This window comes from Elephas maximus, chromosome 8 (genome assembly GCF_024166365.1).
Source record: "Elephas maximus indicus isolate mEleMax1 chromosome 8, mEleMax1 primary haplotype, whole genome shotgun sequence".
Classification (NCBI taxonomy): Eukaryota; Metazoa; Chordata; class Mammalia; order Proboscidea; family Elephantidae; genus Elephas; species Elephas maximus.
In genome coordinates, this window is record NC_064826.1 from 47,297,199 (window position 1) to 47,319,166 (window position 21,968).

At 36.2% G+C, this 21,968-nt stretch overlaps 1 protein-coding gene across 1 annotated transcript in view; it reads left to right on the plus strand.

The window, feature by feature from the left end:
• PTPN12 (protein tyrosine phosphatase non-receptor type 12) overlaps positions 1–21,968 on the plus strand; it is a 119,381-nt gene that overhangs the window by 71,520 nt on the left and 25,893 nt on the right. Inside the window, exons 3-8 of the mRNA XM_049894304.1 lie at positions 4,894–4,970; positions 6,774–6,869; positions 8,780–8,818; positions 11,337–11,408; positions 14,384–14,443; positions 15,791–15,933. Coding sequence (XP_049750261.1) covers positions 4,894–4,970; positions 6,774–6,869; positions 8,780–8,818; positions 11,337–11,408; positions 14,384–14,443; positions 15,791–15,933 — 487 coding nt within the window. The remainder of the gene's footprint in view (positions 1–4,893; positions 4,971–6,773; positions 6,870–8,779; positions 8,819–11,336; positions 11,409–14,383; positions 14,444–15,790; positions 15,934–21,968) is intronic.

The following is a 21,968-nucleotide window of genomic DNA, read 5'->3' on the forward strand; positions in this document are numbered from 1 at the left end:
AAGCAAAAAATGATGACAGTATTGGCTAATACTCTATAGAATAAATAGATATCCATGAGTCCATACTGATGTAAATAACCAAATAGATAAATAAATAAATGGAGACGGTAGAACTCCTCCTTGTATAATGGAGTCCCATTTAATAAAGATAGAAGAAAAGAGAGAAATAGAAAAATCACTATAAAGCATAAACCACAGCAATCATTGTTGTAGGCAAGACCCCTCAATAAAAGAACCAAAAAACCAAACCCAGTGCTGTTGAGTTGATTCCGACTCATAGCGACCCCATAGGACAGAGAGGAACTGCCCCATAGAGTTTCCAAGGAGCACCTAGCGGATTTGAACTGCTGACCCTTTGGTTAGCAGCTGTAGCTAACCACTATGTCAGCAGAGTTTCCAGACCCCCCAGTACATGCTAAAATTAGTGGGCAAATGTTTGAGGAGAATGAGGATGTCATAGTCACAAAGTATCTCTTTCAAGATATTTATTAACTACAATGGGAAAGACAGTAATTACAGTGGAGACAGGAATGGTTGCCATATTAGACCAAGGTTAACATTACAAGTGACAACACAAATCAACATCATAAACCCATTGATATGTTGCACTGAGAAGGGCCCAATATCATTTCTCTAGTATTCTTGCCAAAAAAAATCATTTCAATCCAATCATAGGAAAAAATCAGACAAAGGAGCTGCTAAATGCAATGTGGAATCCTGGAAAGAGAAAAAGATACTAGAGGAGAACTGGTAAAATTTGAATAAGGTCTTTAGTTAATAATATTGTAATGATGTTTTTTTTTGGGTTTGATATTTGTACTATTAGGGATAGCTGAATGAGAGTGTTTGGGAACTCTATACTATTTTTGTAATTTTTCTGTAAATCTGTAATTAGTTCTAAAAACATCCTTAAAAAATCAACACAAACTGGGAAAATTATTTGCACTACATATGACAATGGCGATTTTCTCTCTTTACATATATTTTATATAAATCAGTAGGAAAAAGACATGGAAAAATGGATAAAGAATATAAATAAGTGGTTTATGGAAAAAGAAATAAAAACAACCAATAAATAGATGAAAATGTGGAAGAATTTGCATAATCCAAGAAATGCAAATAAGATAGTTTCACATTTTAGACTGTCATTGATAAAAAACTTGATAATACTCAGGCACTCTTTTGTTAACACTTGTACTGTGTAAATTGGTATACACCTTTTAAAAGACAATAAGCAGTTCCTCTGTTAGGAATTTATCCTACACCTATGCTGATAATGGAGTCCCTGGGTGGTACGCAGCTGCTTATTGCTGGTAATGAAAATGCTGGAGGTTTGAGGCCACCCAGAGGCGTCTTGTGGGAAAGACTTGGTGATATACTTAGAAAAAATCAGCCCTTGAACATCTTATGGAGCACATTCTACTTTGATGCATGTGGGGTTCCCATGAGTCTGAATTGACTCCGCATCAACTGATTTTGCTGGTAACAGGTACGTTGCTGTTACCAGTGTACAGCAATGTTCACTGTAGAATGTTTCTAATAGGAAAAAAAATTGTATTCAGCCTAAATGCTCATCAGTAAGGTAGCTAGTTAAATAAATAATGCAACAAGAGTACAATGGGATTCCTTGTAGAATTATAAAGATCTGTATGTGCTCTGGGAAGAGTTCCAGGATATATACATATTCCAGGATATATAGGTACAGAACAGTATGCATAGTATGGATGCATTTGCATAGATTTTTCCAAGTATGTGTGTGTGTGTGTATATATATATATATATATGCATAAAATGATTTTTGGAAGGTACTGAAGAACGTTCATAGTGTTTTTGTTGTGAAAGAGCCTTGGGACTCAAGGGCAAGGAAAATTTGCTTTTCATTTTATACCTTTCTTTTAGGTTAATTTTTAAAATAATGTATTTTATTTTTAAAAATTAAAAATATGCATAATTTTATACAATTAAGAAAATTTATATTTCTGGATTTTTTATAAAGATTGTTTTTTATCCTAAGTTGGCATTACTTGATAGTAAATAACCAGTGTTGGCCAAGTACAGTATTGAGCAATTTTTATATATCATTTTAATTCATCTCTTTGTCATAATTTTAATTTTAATAATTTCTGGTGAAATATGAAATTTAGATTTCCTAATAAGAAGTTTGGCATGTAAGTTTCTGTGTCAGAGATTACTGTTTGTCAGTCTTCTGGTATGCTTGTTAAAACTGTAGAAGCTTTAGACCAGACTTGCTGGCCTTAGAGAGACCGGAGAAACCCTGAGAATATGGCCCCTTGACAACCTTTCAGCCCAGTAATGAGGTCACTCCTGAGCTTCACCCTTCAGCCAAAGATTGAACAGGCCTGTGGAACAAAACAAGACTAAAAGGGGCATACCAGCCATGGGGAAGGGACTAGAAGGCAGGAGGGAACAGGAAAGCTGATAATAGGGAAACCAGGGTTGAGAAGGGAGAATGTTGACATGTCGTGGGGTTTGTTAACCAATGTCATAGAACATAGTGTGTACTAACTGTTTGGTGAGAAACTAGTTTGTTCTGTAAACCTTCATCCGAAGTACAACTTTAAAAAAAAAAAAAAAACTAGAGAGGCTTTAAACTCAAAATTCTGATCTAGTAAATCTGGGATGAAATTTGCACTTTAAAAGAGGTCCTGAAATGATTCCCATTGCAACTTTAAAACACCATTTTATATCATCAGTTTTTAAAAAGGATTATTTTATTTCCTATTAATATATTAGGTATTTCCCTGCTACTACCTATAGTATATTTTCATTAATTACTTTTTACTTTTTTTCCCCTCCCAGTTCTGGTACTCCAATCACTTATAGGTTATTTCTCTTGATAGAGTCCCACATGATTCTTAGGGTTTCTTCATTTTTTTAAAATTCTTTTATCTGATTTTTTTTCAAATATATTGTTGCCAAGTATTTTATCTTCAGTCTCGCTAATTGTGACTTCTGTTTCCTCAATTCTGCTCTGCTGGCTTTCTACTGAGTTGTCTAATTCTGAAATTTTATTGTTAATCTTTTGAATTTCTGGTTGCTGTCTTTCTATGGGTTCTTGCAGCTAATTCAATTTTTTATTAGGTTCTTGAATAACCTTCTTAATTTCCTCAACTGCTTCATCTGTGTGCTCCTTGGCTTGTTCTGCTTTTGCCTGATCTCTTGAAGAGTTCTGTATGTTAATCTTTTGTATGCTACATCTGGAAATTCCAGGAATACATCTTCATCTGGAAGATTCCTTGATTGTTTTGGGAGTGTGTCGAAGTGATCATGGTCTGCTTCTTTATTTGATATTGACTGTTGTCTCCGAGCCATCTATAAGTTATTGTATTAATTTATTTTATGTTTGCTCACTATGTCCTAGGTTCTTGCTTTGTTTTGTTTTGATATACCCAAGTAGGCTACTCGAGTGAGCTAACTTGATTATTGTAGCCTTTGAAACAGTAATGTCCTATCACCAGATGGCTAGACTGTTATCATATATATGAGCCTAGGGGTCCGTTCACTATTCTTGAACTATTCTAGATTCAGCTCAGATGTCCAAGTAGTCTGTCACCAAGTGTGTGGTGCAAGCTCTGACCTATGATCTTAGAGGAGCAGTGGTGATTGGTATGTACACAGGTGTCTTGTTGTAGCAGCAGAGGTCACACTCTGAGCAAGGTAGGGGGCTGACAACCTTTCCCCGAGTGTCTGTGAGAAAGGCACATCCCTGTTCTCTAGAACGCACTGGTGGGTGGGCTCTGCAGCCGTACCAGAGGCACCCAGTGCTTTTAACTGTAAGGGGTGGGAGGCACCACTTATCCTTGGACCCCTGTTGTGGGCAGCTAGGTGGCATGGGTGGAGCCACCAGGCCTCAGGCCCCTGATGTGGGTAGGTGAGGATCCTGTTGAATAGGCAAAGCCGTATCAAACATCAAAAACCCGCCTCTCCACTGTACAGCTGAAACAAAGTCAGACCTCAGGCACATTCACCCTTGCAATATAATAGCAAGATCCTAGCTGCTGAAATGGGGCCACCTGGGTCCATGCAGCAGTGAGAGACATTCAGAGTCTGTGGACCACTTGGTCCCGGACAGGAGCTGCTTCTGCTGTAAATCCCCAGATTAGGGGAACCTGCAGATTACTTTTCCCTTGTTTGTTAATTTGTTCCTTCTCCAAGGCTGGGAGAATGGCTCAGGGAGTACAGCACAACCAACCTCAGCCCCAGGGAAACGGTCACTGGTCACTAAAGCCTGGTCACTAAAGCCGGCTGGGACAGAGGGAGGAGGGATCAGATAGATGGGAGAGAGTTGTCAAAAGGAGGAGCTATTAGATCTGTGCGGTAAATTAGAGGAAATCACTTACCTTGTGCCAAAAGCGCTGTTTCTTGCTGATTCCAGAAGCGTGCGTAGATTCTCTGCAGTGGCTCGGCCCTGCCACGGTCACGCCAGGGGATCAGGTCAGCAGCACCTTTCTCACCTTCTTTCACTGATGTAACCACATCCCAAACGCCACCGCTAGCCCCGCTGCGGTCATGCCAGGGGACCAGGGCTGAGCGGTGCTGGTTCCCGCCAAGTTAGGTCCAGCAACTCCTCACTGCTTCTGCACAGTCTCTCCCTCCCCCTGTCACTCAATGCAATTTTTTATCTTTGCCTTTGATGTTCAGAGTTCCTAGCTTGTCATATATATAATTGATTGACTTGTTTTTTGGGGTCTTTGTCGTAAGAGGGACCACCGGAAGCATCTGACTACTCTGCCATCTTGGCCCTGACTCCACTAATTACTTTTTAAAGTAAATGTTCTTAGTTATTTCTTTAACTTTACTGATGGTTCAGAGAGAAACACCTGTATGTCAATAGGACATAATTTGTGAAATTCTTTTTTTTTTTCCTTGTAGTTGATCACAGCCGAGTTAAATTGACTTTAAAGACTCCTTCTCAAGATTCAGACTATATCAACGCGAATTTTATTAAGGTATGTGTTCCTTTTTAAGGGTGTTTTTCTGCCATATTTAATGTCTTTCTACATGCCAGTTTTATTAAAACTTTTTTTATTGCCCAAACATTGTGCCAACAGCAAATGAAATAAAATCTCTGCCCTGACACATCATTTTTCTGTGCTTCTATTCTAGCTTCCTTATCTATATACGTAAAAGAGTTTTTGCTTAGTTTTTTGGTATTGGAGAAAAAGGATTCTATTTTGTTCATTTGCATTGAAGATTTATAAACACTTTACCTATTGATAAGTCATCGTCTCATTTATCCCTTTTAGTTTATGTACACAAATGTATATGTTTATTCCCTGTTGTTGAACAGTGTAGATGGTTTCCAGTTTTTCCCCTTAGCAATATTGAAGTGACCATCTTTGCTTTTTTAAATCATTTCTTAGGATAAATTACCAAGATTGGAATTACTGGGTAGTTTATTAAGTTAAAAATATAGAAAATAGATTAAAAACTTCTGGCAATTGTCTTTATGTTTCAAGCTGACAACCCTATTCCCAGATTAAATATAGTCTTTGTTAGATAACCATTTGTTTGGATACTGTTTGGTCAAAAGCAGTCAAATTCTTGAAGAGTTATCATGGAACACAGAGACAGATGCAAAATGCCCCATGGTTGAGTTTAAATATAAAGCTTTACCTTGTTCCATCAGTTACTCTGTGTTGTTTGAAGTTTTCAAGTTAAGTGGCAGTATAATTTTCAGTTAGTTATTTTATACATGGTATTTATACATATCTGATTTTGTTGACAAAAATATTTTAAGGTGCTAAGAGTTATGTTATAAAATTAATATTATCTATGTCAACATTGAGCAGCCATGGTTTCAAATAAAAACTTTTTTAAAATTTTATAATTATTGCAAAAACTAAAACTAATAGGTTAAACAAAACTAGTCAGGTGGTTTGATATTTCAGATGTCCATATTTTATAAGGATAGTTGTTAAAAGTTGTAGTTTTTAATTGTATTTAATGACACTGATTTATTATATGATTCACATATATGCTGGTTTAGTATTTCAGTCAGCTATTCTGTTTGTGGTATATTTTGAGATTTATTATTAGAAATCTATGTATTTGGAAACCCTGGTGGCGTAGTGGTTAAGTGCCATAGCAGCTAACCAAAGGGTCGGCAGTTTGAATCTGCCAGGCGCTCCTTGGAAACTCTGTGGGGCAGTTCTACTCTGTCCTACAGGGTTGCTATGAGTTGGAATCGACTCGACAGCATCGGATTTTTTCGGGTAGATAGAGGAGTCCTGGTGGCGTAGTGATTAAGAGCTCAGCTGCTAGCCAAAACTTTGGCAGTTTAAATCCTATGGGGCAATTCTACTCTGACCTATAGGGTCACTATGAGTTGGAATTTGCTCAATGGCAACAGATATGCAGGAATCTAAGAAAGAACTGTTAACTAGCTTTAGTATTGTTTTTAGAATCAAAACATGCTTTGATGTTTCTACAACCTTTAACTTTGTTGACTAGGTACTGGGCCTTTTGTTTTTAATTCCTAGGTAAATAATAATTTTTGAATTAGCATAAGCTGGTCTTTAGTTACCAATATGCACCATGTTTAATATACAAAAATAAGAACACTTGATCAAAAGCTGAAATGAATTTAATCTATTTTCCTATGTTTTTATATACTATGAAAGAAAAATTATTTGGAAATGCTTTGAGTGAAAGCAACAGGATTACTAGTAAAATTGGAAAATTTAAACTTTAGGTAACAAGATATTTTTGGTAATTACAATAAATGTGAAATTTGCTTTTACTCATTTCAGGGTGTCTATGGGCCAAAAGCGTATGTGGCAACGCAAGGACCTTTAGCAAATACGGTAATAGATTTTTGGAGGATGATATGGGAGTACAATGTTGTGGTAAGTAATTTATTTTTCATATTTTGAGAAGTATAATGACATAGGATGTTTTACTGAACTAAAGAATGAGAGGAATTTATAGCCGTAATGGTATTTTTAATCATAGGTAGTATTTACTAAAAAGATAAAGACCGATTTCTGGAACGTCTCATTAAATTCACAATAACTAGTCAAAAGATTTTAAAAAGAGGGTGTGATAATGCTTTAAATCTTGTCCTAAGTCAGTAACTAATAAGACAGCTGCCAAATAACTTACACTAACCAAAAGATATGAGTGCTTTAGTAGGCCAGCAAAATGCTATATTCAGCCATGTTCTTAACCTTTTTTGAGTCATAGACCCTTTTAAGACCCTCTTCCCGGAAAAAAATACTGTATAAAGTTTAAGAAATTTGGAGACACCTCTCTCCCCTTAAAAACTCCATTCAGTTAGAAGCATCTCAAACCATTGGCTTTTGTGTCCCTTCTTACTCTTTTTGGGTGAAGGGAAATAAAGTGCCTTAGATTTGGAAGCAGGAAAATAAATAGGTTAGGATACTGCAAAAGCCACACTATACTGCCGTATATCACCTTGGAGCCCAGGTGTTTGTTCCAGTTGTGGTTTTGGTTTTGTACATGTAGGAACTCTGTAATGTAGAGTTCTTATTTGTCTTTTATGAGCATAGTAATAGGTTTTTTCCATTCAATCAGAATGATTCTAAAACATTGTCATTCTCTGTTGTCAGTGAAAGATTATTAGAGCAAGAAAAAATTCCCAATCTTAGTATTTGCTGTTATTTCAATTAAAAACCAGATATAGCTGGAGATTGACTGGAGAAGGGCATGAGGGAACTTTCTGGATGATGATAACGTCCTATATAGTGATAGGAGTTTAGGTTCCACTGGTGTATGCATTTGTCAAAACTTGGAGAATGTATATTTAAGATTTGTATATTTCACTGTGTGAAAATGTTACGTCAAGGGAAAAACTGTAAACAATATAAAAAAAACTGAATTCTAGTTGATACATATGCTGAAGTACTTAAGAGAAGAGTCTGCAGTTTACTTTGAAATGCATTAAAAAAACAAGGTGGATTCAAGACCGCTTTGTGGGAAACATTGCTATGTGCTGGGGATACAATAATGAAGAGAAAGTTTTTCCTTCTACTGTCTAATAGGGAGCTTCTTGCTAGGATACTGACTTTACTTTTGTTGCTGTATGGAAGGTATCTAGACAGAATCTAGAGATAACAAAAAAGCTTGCTGGACCTATTGTGAAGAACTGCTAACTACTTTCACCACATAGAAGGGAAATAAAAAGGAAGAAAAAAAACTAAAAAAATAAGGCAGATTGATGGAAGGATAGGGATAGAAGGATAACTGTGATAAAACAAGTGTAATGAAATGTTAATGATAGGCTATAGGTTGTAGCTATACAGTGTTCACTGTAAAATTCTCTCAACTTTGCTGTATTTTTAAGCATTAAAATTTTAAAATGTTGGGAGGAAAAGCTGATATAATAATCTTTATGTTAACTTAGATTAAATGCACTCAACTTTTAGATAACTTTATTAAATTTGTTTAAAATATTTAATAGTGCTATTTATTAGGTAAATATTTTTAAAGTGATATTTTAATATAATTTCACAAACCAGATATAAATCTGTGAGATTCATGTAATTCAAACCAGTATACCATGTTGATTGAAGCAAATTTTATTTGTTGCTGTATAGTTTTTATTTGGAGGGTATACTCTTTTATCTCTTTAACTTGTATTTTTAATATTAAAACTGCTTTCTTTTGACAGAACAAATACACTTTTGCCTAGGGTAAAGATTAATTATTGATATTTGTGTTTTTTAAAAAATTGTGTTTAACTGCTATATTCTCTATCCCATCATCCCACACCCCCACCCTTTTTTTTTTTTTCCAGATCATTGTTATGGCCTGTCGAGAATTTGAGATGGGAAGGGTATGTTTATACCTATTAACATTTTAAATAATTGTAGTGTGTCTGGTTTATCACTTCATTTCTAGGTAGTATCTATACAATATAATAAAAGACAGTATTGCTAGTCTTTTATTATATTCTGAGTCCATGTAGCTAAAGTAGATTTTTTTTTTTATGTCCTGCTATTGCTTTATTTGATTCAAAGAACAAAACAACCTCTAAAGCACATAAAGTTTCTTATTTCATTTTATAAGTACATTTTGTAGTGTACTTAAAATAAGAGACTGAATTGTTACTCAGTAGTCTTCAAATTTCTGATGGTGTTGTGAGTATAATAAGCATTAGTATTTATGGAGTGAAGTAGAGTTGTATTTAAAAACAGGAATGAAATTGAACAAATGAAAATAAATAAGATAATTTTGATTAATTACCATCAGCTTATCGCTTAGATATTCTAATTTGTCTGCAAATACCACTCCATTTTTTATGTTCTCATTTTTAATATTGGTATTTTTATGCTCTAAACCCACTGTCGTCGAGTCGATTCCAATTCATAGCGACCCTATAGGACAGAGTAGTACTGCCCCATAGAGTTTCCAAGGAGCACCTAGCGGATTTGAACTGCCGACCTCTTGGTTAGCAGCCATAGCACTTAACCACTATGCCACCAGGGTTTCCTTTTATGCTCTATACGAGTGAAATTAGTTCCCAAAACCATTGTGATACCTGTCCTGCAGCATTGTAGTGATATGATAATATATTTACAGAAAATAAATAGTATTTAAATGAAACATAAGTGTGGTTTTCTATAAAAATGGCACACAAATCAAACTTCCAAAATAATCCAATTATGTAGTGATTTATTCGATGTTTCCTTTTACTAACATTGTTTATTATTAAAACTAAAAATCACCTGTAAGTTATAAGAATTAGTATTAAAATTTTTCTAGTAAAGGATATGTCACATAAAGCAAGACAACATGGTATGCGAGATGCTATAATATACAGAGTTGCCATGAGTCAGAATTGACTCAATGGCAGTGGGGTTTTTTTTTTTTTTTTTTTTTTTTTTTACAGGTAATAACTCCATTTACTATGAGGTATAATCCATACTAAAGAAAGACCTGATGATCTGTTCCTGCAAAGATTATAGCCTAGAAAACCCTAGGGGGCAGTTCTACTCTGTCACATGAGTTCACTATGGGTCAAAATCGACTCCACAACACCTAACAACAACATAGCCCATACTTTGAAAATTTAATTAAAATTTTCTGAATTGATGCATTTCCCATTGTCAGAAGGTTTATTTTAACCTGAATGGTTACTTATAGGCTTTCATAGTATTGAGTCTTAATAAAAATTGTATCGTTTCTTAGAATCTTTGAGAATCTGTCTTCTATAAAAATACGGTTTTCATTCATTTACATATTCTCAAATGATTGAGCTAAATATTAGAAACCAATAAGAATAAAATGTTCTATTTCTATTCCTGTTTAAAATGTGAAGGTAAAAGGGAAAACTGATTATACTTTATGTAATTTCAAAGAAAATTACATACTTAAATATATTATGCTGGTATAGGCTTTTTACCATCAATAGAACATTAGCAATAATATGAAACAACCTTGTAAGATAAGGATTACTACTCCTATTTTTACAGGTAAAGAAACTGAAAGTCCGTAAAACAGTAAGATTATTGTTGTTAGGTGCTGTGGAGTTGGTTCCAACTCATAGTGACCCCATGTACAATAAAATGAAACACTGCCTGGTCATACGCCACCCTCACAATCAATGCTGTGTTTGAGCCCACTGTTGCAGCCACTGTGTCAATCCATTTCTTTGAGGGTCTTCCTCTTTTTTCCTGACCCTCTACTTTACAAGCACGATGTCCTTCTCCATGGACTGATCCCTTCTGATAACATGTCTAAAGTATGTGAGATGAGGTCTTGCCATTCTTGCTTATAATAAGCACTCTGGCTGTGTTTCTTCCAAGACAGATTTATTCATTCTTCTGGCAGTCCATGGTATATTCACTGTTCTTTGCCAACACCATAATTGTGAACAGTAAAATTAGTACTTCCAAAGTTTTTCTGACACCGAGTAGAGTGCTGTTTCCGCTATGCCACAGATTTTACATTTAATGAGACTTCAGGCAGATATTATAGGGATGGTCATATTACAAGCATTGTAGCTTGCCAGTAATAGCTAGAAACACTTTATACTAAATGAATATCATTGTGTCAGTCACTATTTTTAGCATTTTTCTACATGGGGTCTTCTCTGTAGACCATGTAGGTAGCAATGAATGGTTTATATACTTCTGTTAATAAGATTCTTCTGCTTAACCTTGGAGAGGACAAAATAGTCCATTAAAAACAGTTGGGTAAATCTAAGCTCTCCCAGCTACTTGCCTACTGATGGCATTTTTTTCTGTTTTCTGGGAAGAAGTAGCAAGCCGAACCCCAGGGCACAAAATATTTATTAAAATCTGAGTAAAACTATCACATGGATTACTTACTAACTTTTATTTGGACAACAGAAAAAATGTGAGCGTTACTGGCCTTTGTATGGAGAAGACCCTATAACATTTGCACCATTTAAAATTTCTTGTGTAAGTATCTGTTTTTATGTACATTATTTAATTTGAAAATTGGCATGCTAGATTGATGAATAAATTGTACTGTGGTATGAACCTGATTTTATATACACCAAGCACTCAGTACTTTCATGTAAACCTGTATTTTCTTATAATAAATAATGACTTAATAAACATACTTGTTTTGATACTGCTTTTAAATTTAGAAGCTTTGGGAATGACTTTTCATACATGTATAATTTTCTTCTGTTAGTCCTACTATATCAATTGATAAAAAGTGCTTGGGTATATAGGAGTAAAAGGAATAACAGTGTGCTTTAGTGATCTATTTGGTAGTTGTATTTTAAATGGAATAAATGGAAAGGCCCTTCCTTGATGACTGAAACATAGTATGCTGTGTTAACCTTTCATAGCTTTGTTATACTCATCAGAATTGTTATAATTATGTAGAAAGGTGGGTGTGAGACCTGCCACGCTGCAAGAAAATGTTGATCCTTTGTTTCACTTTAAAAAACTTTGGGAGACTGGAAATTATTACAGCAGATACTTTAATAATGAAACTTAAAATATATACCTTACTATTTAATGGCGTCTGGAAATGAATTAAATTCAGGTTCCAAAACTAGCACAGCAAAATTCTGGGCAGAGTCCATAATTTTATGCCTTTTTTGTACTTACAGCTTCTGAAGTCCTCTGGTGGGTACCCAAAGTCCAGTATTTTCTAGGTTGATGTAGAAAAGGACTCAAGCTGTGTTATACTGTCTGCTTTTATAAATGAGTTGCAATTTTTGGAATGTTAACTTTAACCCATAGTTAATACTTCTTGGATTTAATATGCAATCAGCTCTCTAAAGTTATGTTTAAAACTGTTTGTGGGATAAGTGTAAAAATAAAAAATCCTACTATATTTCATAGTTTATTGAGTAATACCTGATATCCAGTATACTGTCTACTTCATTGTGGGAACACCTCCTCTGTCACCAATCTAAAAAGTACTCTACAACGTTAGGTCCCTGGATGGTTCAGGAACCGAGTCTGTACAGTGTGGTTGCGTTTAGCATTTGTAAATTTAAATACAATAAGATAACCATAATAAATGTCACAAGCTCAAGTGAAAACATAGAGTGGTTAGCATTCAACAGCAAAAGAACTTGAAATTTTTGAGCAGTTGGGGAATAGGATTAGTAAACAGCTTTACAGTAATGAATAGAGGAAAGTCACCTTGATTAGAGATTTGATTTGATTAGTAACAGCTGATTTGTCAGTGTTTGGATTGATTCATGTTGAAGAAGCAAAATTTTTCTTTCAAGCTTTCAAAATGGAAAGTAATTTGTGTGTTTTATGGTTGTTTCAGATAGTAACTTAGGATTTGTTGCAACTGATGTAACTGCAAACAAAAATGAAATTTATAAATGGCAAAAATAACAGTAGTGAGTGACTTGACTTCTTGGTAACCAGAGTGTTTGAGACTGAGATATGACAATATCTAAGGAGCCCTGGTGGTGCAACAGTTAAGCGCTCAGCTGCTAACCGAAAGGTTGGTGGTTTGAACCCACTCAGCTGCTCCATGGGAGAAAGACCTGGCAATCTGCTCCTATAAAGATTACAGCTTAGAAAACCCTATGGGGTAAGTTCTACCCTGTCACATGGGGTCACAACGAGTTGAAATTGACTCAACAACACCTAATAAAAACAACAGAGCTCTCTTGGTGTGGGGATGAAGAGGAGAGTGAAGTGGTGGTTAGAGGGGAGAACTGGCTAGCAGGCACTCAATTTCACATTGCTACATTTAACCACTTAGACAGGGGTCAGCATTTAACCATGGGTCAAATGCAGTCCGCTGCCTCTTCATTTTCAATAAAGTTTTATTGGAATACAACCATACCCATTCATTTAGGTATTATCTAAAACAACAGCAAAGTTGAGTAGACAGATTTTATGACCCTCAAAAATATTTACTATTTGGCCGTTTATAGAAAAAGTTAAGTCTTGGACAAATACAAAGTTATACTTTCCCCTTAATATTGTTTTACAAATTCAAAATAAATTACTATAATTAAAAACTAAAGGAGGAATACTATTGAATGTCATTTTTTTGAATAAAACAATATACTGCGTTGCCTTTGGGAATCACTGTCCTGGACTATCTGTGGTTCTAATTACTAAAGTAAAAAGAATAGTTTGCTAAGTGACAGACCGATAGAGAGGCTTCATTTTAATACTTTGACTTGATGGTAAGTGACATTTTTAAAGTGGTTATGCTGTCATTAACCAAAATAGTAATTTAGTATTTTCCGAGTGCATCCCCTTCCTTCCCTGATTGCCATTAGTTAGAGTTGTGTGTTATGTAGGGAAAATCAAACATTATGGAAAGATAGAACAGTGAACGATGGGATATGGTGGTATAGGTATTGAGGAGAAGCATTCCGTTTATGTTATTTCCATGGGCATGGTGCATGCACATAATGAACACAATAAAATTTGCTTCTTATGAGAAATGTTAGTTCAGATAGAGGTCTGGAGGACGACAAGCCTGAATTACATGGGCAGGTCTTTTCCCCTCTTCAGCTTTATTTCATAATTCTGACGGTAAGCATTAAACCATATTTACTGTGCATATATTTTCTTGTACAATAGACCCTAATTCTGAGGGTAAACATTAAACCATATTTATTGTGCAAATATTTTCTTGTATAATAGATCCCTGACTAAGTATTTGGTTAAGAAACACTTCTGTTTTTTTAAAAATCTATAAATAAAACTTGAACTGATATTTTTTAGAATGGTTGGTTTTATAATTTTGAGGTGTACCTGGACTTGTAAAGGTTAATTTTATATTATCCAGCCCCGTGCCATCATTATATTATCCAGCCCAGTGCTGTCATTATGGAATTTAAATATGAGTTTTTTGTTTGTTTTGGTATATATATATATTTTTTTATTATTTTTTTAATGTTCTCACTAACTCAGAAATATTTCCTTTTATTTAGGAAGCTGAACAAGCACGAACAGACTACTTCATTAGGACACTGTTACTTGAATTTCAAAATGTAAGTATTTTCCATTTAGAGACAATTCTAAGGATAGTTTTCAAAGAAAACATATATAAATAATATACTATCTTATCTTACACAGTTAAGGAGATTTGTTAATTTTTTATTTATCTAAAATAATGGAAATGAGAGTAATGTGTTTTCAGTATCTTGAGTCTTAAGCTTATAAAATAATAGATAATAAAGTAATATAAATTTTAACATACTTAGAATGTTGTTGTTAGCTGCCATCAGTTTTCTAAGCAGTGTGCTTTCTGGTAAAACACTTAGAACAGCAGTTTTCAAAACATTTTGATATCAGGACTCCTTTACATTCTTCAGAATTATTGAGGACTCCCAAAGAGCTTTTGCTTTTGTTGGGTATATCTTCCAATATGTACTATATTTGAAATTAAAACTGAGAAGTTTTTAATACACATGAATACACATACATTCCATTAGCTGTCAAAAGGTATGATGTCATCACAAGTCATGTGGCCTTAGGAAAACTCCGCTGTACACTCATGAAAGAATGAGAGTGAAAAAGGCAAATAATACCTTGGTATTGTTATGAAAATAGTTTCAGACTTACAGGCTCCCATCCCCGAAGGTCTCGGGGGTGGGGGTGGGGGTGGGGAGGCATCCAGAGCCCGTAATTTGAGAACCACTGACCCAGAATAAGGGTTTGGAGTTGGACAGTTTGTTTTTAAATGCTTTTTCAGTCTTCTATTTACCATAGATTCTAATGCAGTGCTTAAGGTATACTGCTCATCCACGTAATAGTGTATATTAGATAGTATAATGTAGTGTAATGGTTAAAGTGCAGATCCTGGAGGTGGGACTGCCTGGGTTCAGATTCTACATCTGTTATTTGCTGTGAATCTTTAGGCAAGATAGTTAATTTTTCTTTTCTATACAAAGAGAATGGAAACCTTGGTGGCGTAGCGGTTAAGTGCTACGGCTGCTAACCAAAGGGTTGGCAGTTCGAATCCGCCAGGCGATCCTTAGAAACTCTGTGGGGCAGTTCTCATCTGTCCCGTAGGGTCGCTATGAGTCGGAATTGATTCGACAGCACTGGGATTGGTTTTTTTTTTTTTGTTTATACGAAAAGAATAGTATTAAGAATACCTTTCTCATGGGGCAACATAGGGATTAAATAGTTACATGTGGAAGCACTTAGATCAGTACTTGGCGTGTGGTAAGCAGTCAATAAATGCAGGGTACTATTTTTATTTTTTTAAAGGCATTGCTAGATGCCACACAGTATCTTAGAAATGACAGTAAAATGAGATGTGCAGCTTTTCTGTATTCTTTAAAACTTGCAAGTGTATTCTCATAATTGTTGAATTTCTATTTATCTTCAAGGAATCTCGTAGGCTATATCAATTTCATTATGTGAACTGGCCAGACCATGATGTTCCATCATCATTTGATTCTATCTTGGACATGATAAGCTTAATGAGGAAATACCAAGAACATGAAGATGTTCCTATTTGTATTCATTGCAGGTACAAAATTATTTTCTAAATATTTTAAGTGTACTATTTTTCTCTGAGTTTAATGTTAAGTAAGTCTTTATTTCTACATTAATATGGTAATTATCTAGAATTTTCCTAAACTTGATACAGTACACAAGGTTGTAAAAAAGTAAATTGGCACTATCTCATCTGATTGAAAGAATATTTTGAGTAATGTTACATTAAAGCATAGGATGATGTATTTGAAAATGGTATTCACATGGTGATAAGCTATAGAACGTACTCTCTTTTAATCTTAACCAGTTAAGCATACAGAATCACATATGTCCATCATACTCTATTTTTTAAAAACCAATATTATTGTAGTATTTTCTTTATCTTAATTAAAAAAGTACATGAAGAAAACATTTTTATGTGGGTAGTGGTCCTGAGAACCAAACATTACTGTGTTTTATGAACAAATTACACCCGCCTCTCACTTATCGACATAGCTTTTTTTTTTCTCACTTATCGACATAGTTAGCTTCCAAAGACTAGGTTGTTATGCTAAATTCAGGGTTATGATAGAGTCAGGGTAGTCTAGTCTTTGGTGCCAGTGTGCCCACGGAGGGCCCTCCTTCCCCACCATGCCTGCTGAACCACTGCGGAGCCTGTGGATGGGGGCAGTGTTGAGGGTGGTGGTGGTAGTGGTGGCGGTGGTCAGGGGTTGCTTGTAGCCTCCAGAGGAGCAGGGGCCCACCATCACCTGGCTGGGCTCCAGGCTTCTGCAGAGACCCCTGCACCTTGCTTCTCCCTCTTCCTGCTCTGCAGAGTGCAGAGATGTGCCTCAGCAGTTCGCGGCTCCTGTGCCTGCTGACAAGTGAGGCTGGGGCAGCTGGGCCCATGGAAGGCTGTGGAGGTTGCAGAAAGGCCTCTTTGGAAGAAGAGACTCATGAACTGCAGTGCAATTAACTACTTTTGTGTGTGGCCTTTTTAGCCATGGTCTTATAAATCCTACCTAGATGATTCGGCGGGACTGTTGTGATAGGGTAATTGTGGCCTACCAAGGGGATCGGTCGGAGCCCTGGTGGTATAGTGGTTAAGAGCTTGGATGCTAACCAAAAGTTCGGCAGTTCAAACTACCAGCTGCTCCTTGGAAACCCTATGGGGCAGTTCTACTCTGTCCTCTGCGGTTGCTATGAGTTGGAACCAACTTGATGGCACCTAACAACAACAGCAGCAAGGGAATTGGTCAGCTTTTCCTTAAAAGAGAGCTAATTCCAGAACAGAGAGGAGGATCCTACCACCACTAAGGAAGAACAGCCAGGAGCGGAGAGCATGTCCTTTGGCTCTAGGATCCTGGCGCTGAGAAGCTACGAAGCAGGAGATTGGAAGAGAGAGAGCAAGCTGTAACCCTGAAGATGGTGAGAAGTGGTGGCAGGAGAGACCTGGCAGCAGGAGACAGTATGGTGGGCTTCCAGGTCCACGGAGAGAGAAAGACAAGTTCCTTTGGGGAGAGGCCTAGGGCCAGGGTGAAGCATGCCTGTGAGTCTGGCTGGGAAGAGGCTATCCTGATGGAATAACTATCCTCTGTGTTCCTGAGCCTGAACTGTAACTGTTACTTCCCTAATAAATGCCATAATCTTGAGTGTGGACTGTGAGTTCTGTGTGGCCATTGCAATGAATTACTGAACCCAGCAGAGAAGTAGAGTGCTGTGTGAGGGACGGTGGTGTCAGAATTAGTAAAGATGGTGGAGAGAGGAGGCTAGTCTGTCCTCCACTTCAGGGGAGTCAGCCTTGCACTGTTGATCTTGGTTCTCCTTCCCTCCTTGTGGGGTTGGAGGAGGTCAGACACTGGCTCTGAGCTGTTTCTACATGAGACCCCCCCATCCCTTTCGCCTTAATTCCTGCCGCTTCCTCAGGGTCAGAGGACCCGGCCCGGCATGGCACGTCTGCCAAACTGAGTAATATGAACCGCTGATGGCCCCTGTGGCCTCACTCCCTCTCACAAATCTCACCTTCCTCCTCCTTTCTTCCTCCTTCCCTCTTGCCTCTGCTCCACTTTAATGCACAAAATAGTTGGATAGTAGATTTTTTTTACTGTTGTCATGAATGCGAAATGCTGTATAATGAGACAGTCTGTAAGTGAGGAGTAGGTGTACTTTTCCAGGGAGATTAAAGCTTGTTTTAGAGCAAAAAAATAATTAATTTTTAATCAGTTTTCTTATAACAATGGCCAAGCAGTCTTTATGCCTGATAAACATTGATGTGAATTTTTTCCAGTGTATATTGATATGTATAGTATAGGACATATAGTGATGTATATATATTTATGATTTTATTGATCCAGGATGCCATCAGTTCTAAAACACACACATTATTATTTTATGTATATTAAAATTTAAAAAATCACTTCTGATTTTAAGGGTAAGAAATTGTTGCTTGTACAAAGCCATTGATGGTAAGATATATACCGCTTTCAAAGCTATTACAATGTATATTAAAAAGTACGGTTTAGAACTGATGAAAAACTCAATGTCATTTCCATTCCCTGAAGAATATCAATTCCCACATTTACATCACCACCTATCATATCTTGAAATTATATAATTTACAGCTACCGAAATCTAAGTAGAACAGGAAATTTGCATTCTTACAGTAATGTAATATAAATTGTTGATACACATTATGTTTTGTAGCAGATTACTTCATTGTAAGTACTACATGACACTAAATTATTACTGGCTACCTTTTTCAAGTAGTCTCTGAACATGATACTATAATCTAGTTTAAATGTATCTATAGAAGTCTATTTATTTAAATAATGTTTGAAGTTCAGTTAGTCTTTGCATAACTAGTCATTTTCACCTGCAGAAAATCATGTAAGCTCTGGTATTGACTTTTGGGTTGATAATATGAGATTGCTTATTCTTGGGAGGCAATCAATTCTATATTCCTGCAGGGAGGTATGGGGAATAATTGTATACTACATGTTATCTGGAAACTGTGGCGGTGTAGTGGTTAACAGTTTGGCTGCTAACCAAAAGGCTGGCGATTTAAATCCACGAGGCATTCCTTGGAAACCCTATAGGGTAGTTCTACTCTGTCCTGTAGGGTTGCTATGAGTCGGAATTGACTCAACGGCATTGGATTTGGACTTTTTGGTACATATTATCTAAGATAAATCAATTTAAAATAACCAAATATTCTTAATCCAACATTTTGAATAATTCCTGTTATCTGGTCATTTCTCCAACTCATAAGCTGTTCTGTCCTGTTCATAATGAAAAGCAAGGGAGTCATTTCCAGTTGGGAGGAAGAAGTCCTTAAATTTTCTTCTCAGTCCAGGGAAATGAATAATTCCTGTTCTGGCCCATAAATCATAAGCATCTAAAATTCAAGCCTTGAGTTGCAATTTTGAAGGATTCTTTGCGGAAAATACTGAATGATGGAGGAAGCATCAAAAGAAGATGGGAGGAGAGTACAGAGCATCACTACGCCAAAGAGAAGTAGTCAGTGTTCATCCATTTAGGAGGTAGCATATGATCAAGAACTGGTGGTATCAAAGGAAGACGTCCAAGCTGCACTGAAGGCATTGGCGAAAAACAAGGCTCCAGGAATTGACAGAATAACAATTGAGGTGTTTCAACAAATGTGTGCAGCGCTGGAAGCGCTCACTTTCTATGCCAAGAAATTTGGAAGATAGCCACCTGCCCAATCGACAGGAAGGGATTCGTATTTGTGGAAGTTATCGAACAATATCATTAATGTCACACACAAGTAAAATTTTGCTGAAGACAAAAAATGATTGCAGAACATCGACAGGGAACTGCCAGAAATTCAGGCTAGATTCAGAAGAGGACATGGAACGAGGGATATCGTTGCTGATGTCAGATGGATCCTGGCTGAAAACAGAGAATACCAGGAAGATGTTTACTGGTGTTTTATTGACTATGCGAAGGCATTCGACTCTGTGGGTCATAACAAATTATGGGTAACATTGTGAAGAATGGGAGTTCCAGAACACTTAATTGTACTCATGAGGAACTTGTACATAGACTAACAGGCAGTCATTTAGACAGAACAAGGGGATACTGTGTGGTTTAAAGTCAGGAAAGGTGCGCATCAAGGTTGTATCCTTTTGCCATATTTATTCAATCTGTATGTTGAGCAAATAATCCCAGAAGTTGGACTATATAAAGAACCCAGCATTAGGATTGAAGGAAGACTCATTAACAAACTGTGTTATGCAGATGACACAACCTTGCTTGCTGAAAGTGAAGAGGGCTTGAAACACTCACTGAGGAAGATCAAAGACTACAGCCTTCAGTATGGATTGCACCTCAGCATAACCCACCCAAGCATAGAGGAAACAAAAATCCTCATAACTGAACCAGTAAGCAACATCATGATAAATGGAGGAAATACTGAAGTTGGCAAGGATTTAATTTTGCTCGGAATCACAATCAACACTCATGGAAGCAGCAGTCAAAAAAATCAACTAACGTATTGCCTTGGGCAAATTTGCTGCAAAAGACCTCTTTTAAAGTGTTTAAAAGCAAAGATGTCACTTTGAGGACTAAAATGCACCTGACCCAAGCCATGATATTTTCTGTTGACTCATACATGTGAAAGCTGGGCAATGAATAAGGAAGACCAAAGAAGAATTGATGCATTTGAATTATGGTGTTTGTGGAGAATATTGAATATACCATGGACTGCCAGAAGAATGAACAAATCTGTCTTGAATGAAATGCAGCCAGAGTGCTCTTAGAAGTGAGGATGGCGAGGCTTTGTCTCATGTACTTTGGACACATTATCAGGAGGGAGCAGTCCTTGGAAAAGGATATCATACTTAGTAAGGTAGAGAGGGTCAGCAAATAAGAGGAAGACCCTTGACGAGATGGATTGACCCAGTGGCTGCAACAATGGGCTCAAACATAGCAATGACTGTGTGTATGGTGCAAGACCAGGCAGTGTTTCCTTCCATTATGCATGGGGTTGCTATGAGTTGGAATTGACTCGACGGCACCTAACAACAACATATCCTTAACCCCTTTCTTCCAGGTGGCCTCCAGATTACTACCTGTGATTCTTCTCAGAGAACTCATTGTTGCTTTCCTTTCAGAAGCTTTAAAAAGAGTATTGGCTCCATTGAATGGGTTTTTATTTTACATAGAAAGTATTTAAGAAACTCAATAAGGAAATACAGTTAAGGAAAAATGCTTAGCTGCAGTGTATTAAAGAAAGAAAAAATATTGTTGCCACTTTGACTTTGATTTTTTTTTAAAGCTAAATTTATTTTATAGCTTTTGGATTGTTATGGAGAATGTGCTTTTAAAAGGAAAAATACAAAGTTGAATTAGTTAAGGAAATATGAAACATTACAATATCTTTGAAATATAGGTGGTGTTATAGGTGGTGGAGGGTACTTTGAAACCTAATTTTTGGAATGAGGTCAATGTATAGGCTTTTAAATAATAAAGCTACCTGAATTCTGAAGCTATTTTTCTGCTCTTAATTTTTAATTTACATTAAATTCTTCTAAAGGGCTTATAATCATAGTACTTATTTCATAAAACTGCTAGCAGTTTACTTCCCTAAGTGACTTGTATCTATATTTCACATTTGTCATAAAAACTAAGTAAAATTTTTTCAGACTTCAGAGATTTACTGGTTAATTACTAAGAGACAAATGGATTTTTCTTTTTTAGTGGAGATAAACACAGAAGATAGTTTTCTTATCCAGTTGACCTGATTATAATGCCTGTATTAGTGACATGAAACAGTCGCTTTTGTTTTTAAGGGTCAGGATGGTGATTTGTGATAAAGATATGGGAATTAGTTAACAACTTGTTCAAGGTTTTACATTTTTCTGCTATTCGGTGGCTAGTTGACCATTTAATTAAGTAGTCATCTGGTTAAAAAGAAAAAAAAACTAATTGTAGAATTAAATGATAAATTGCTTTGACATCTTTACAAGTCAGTGGAGAACAAGAACCGTTTCTTTTCTGTTCATGCTGTCAAGTCAGTGGTTTCTGGTTCATAAATCCATTTCAATAGAAAGATTTTCCTTTAAAAAATAG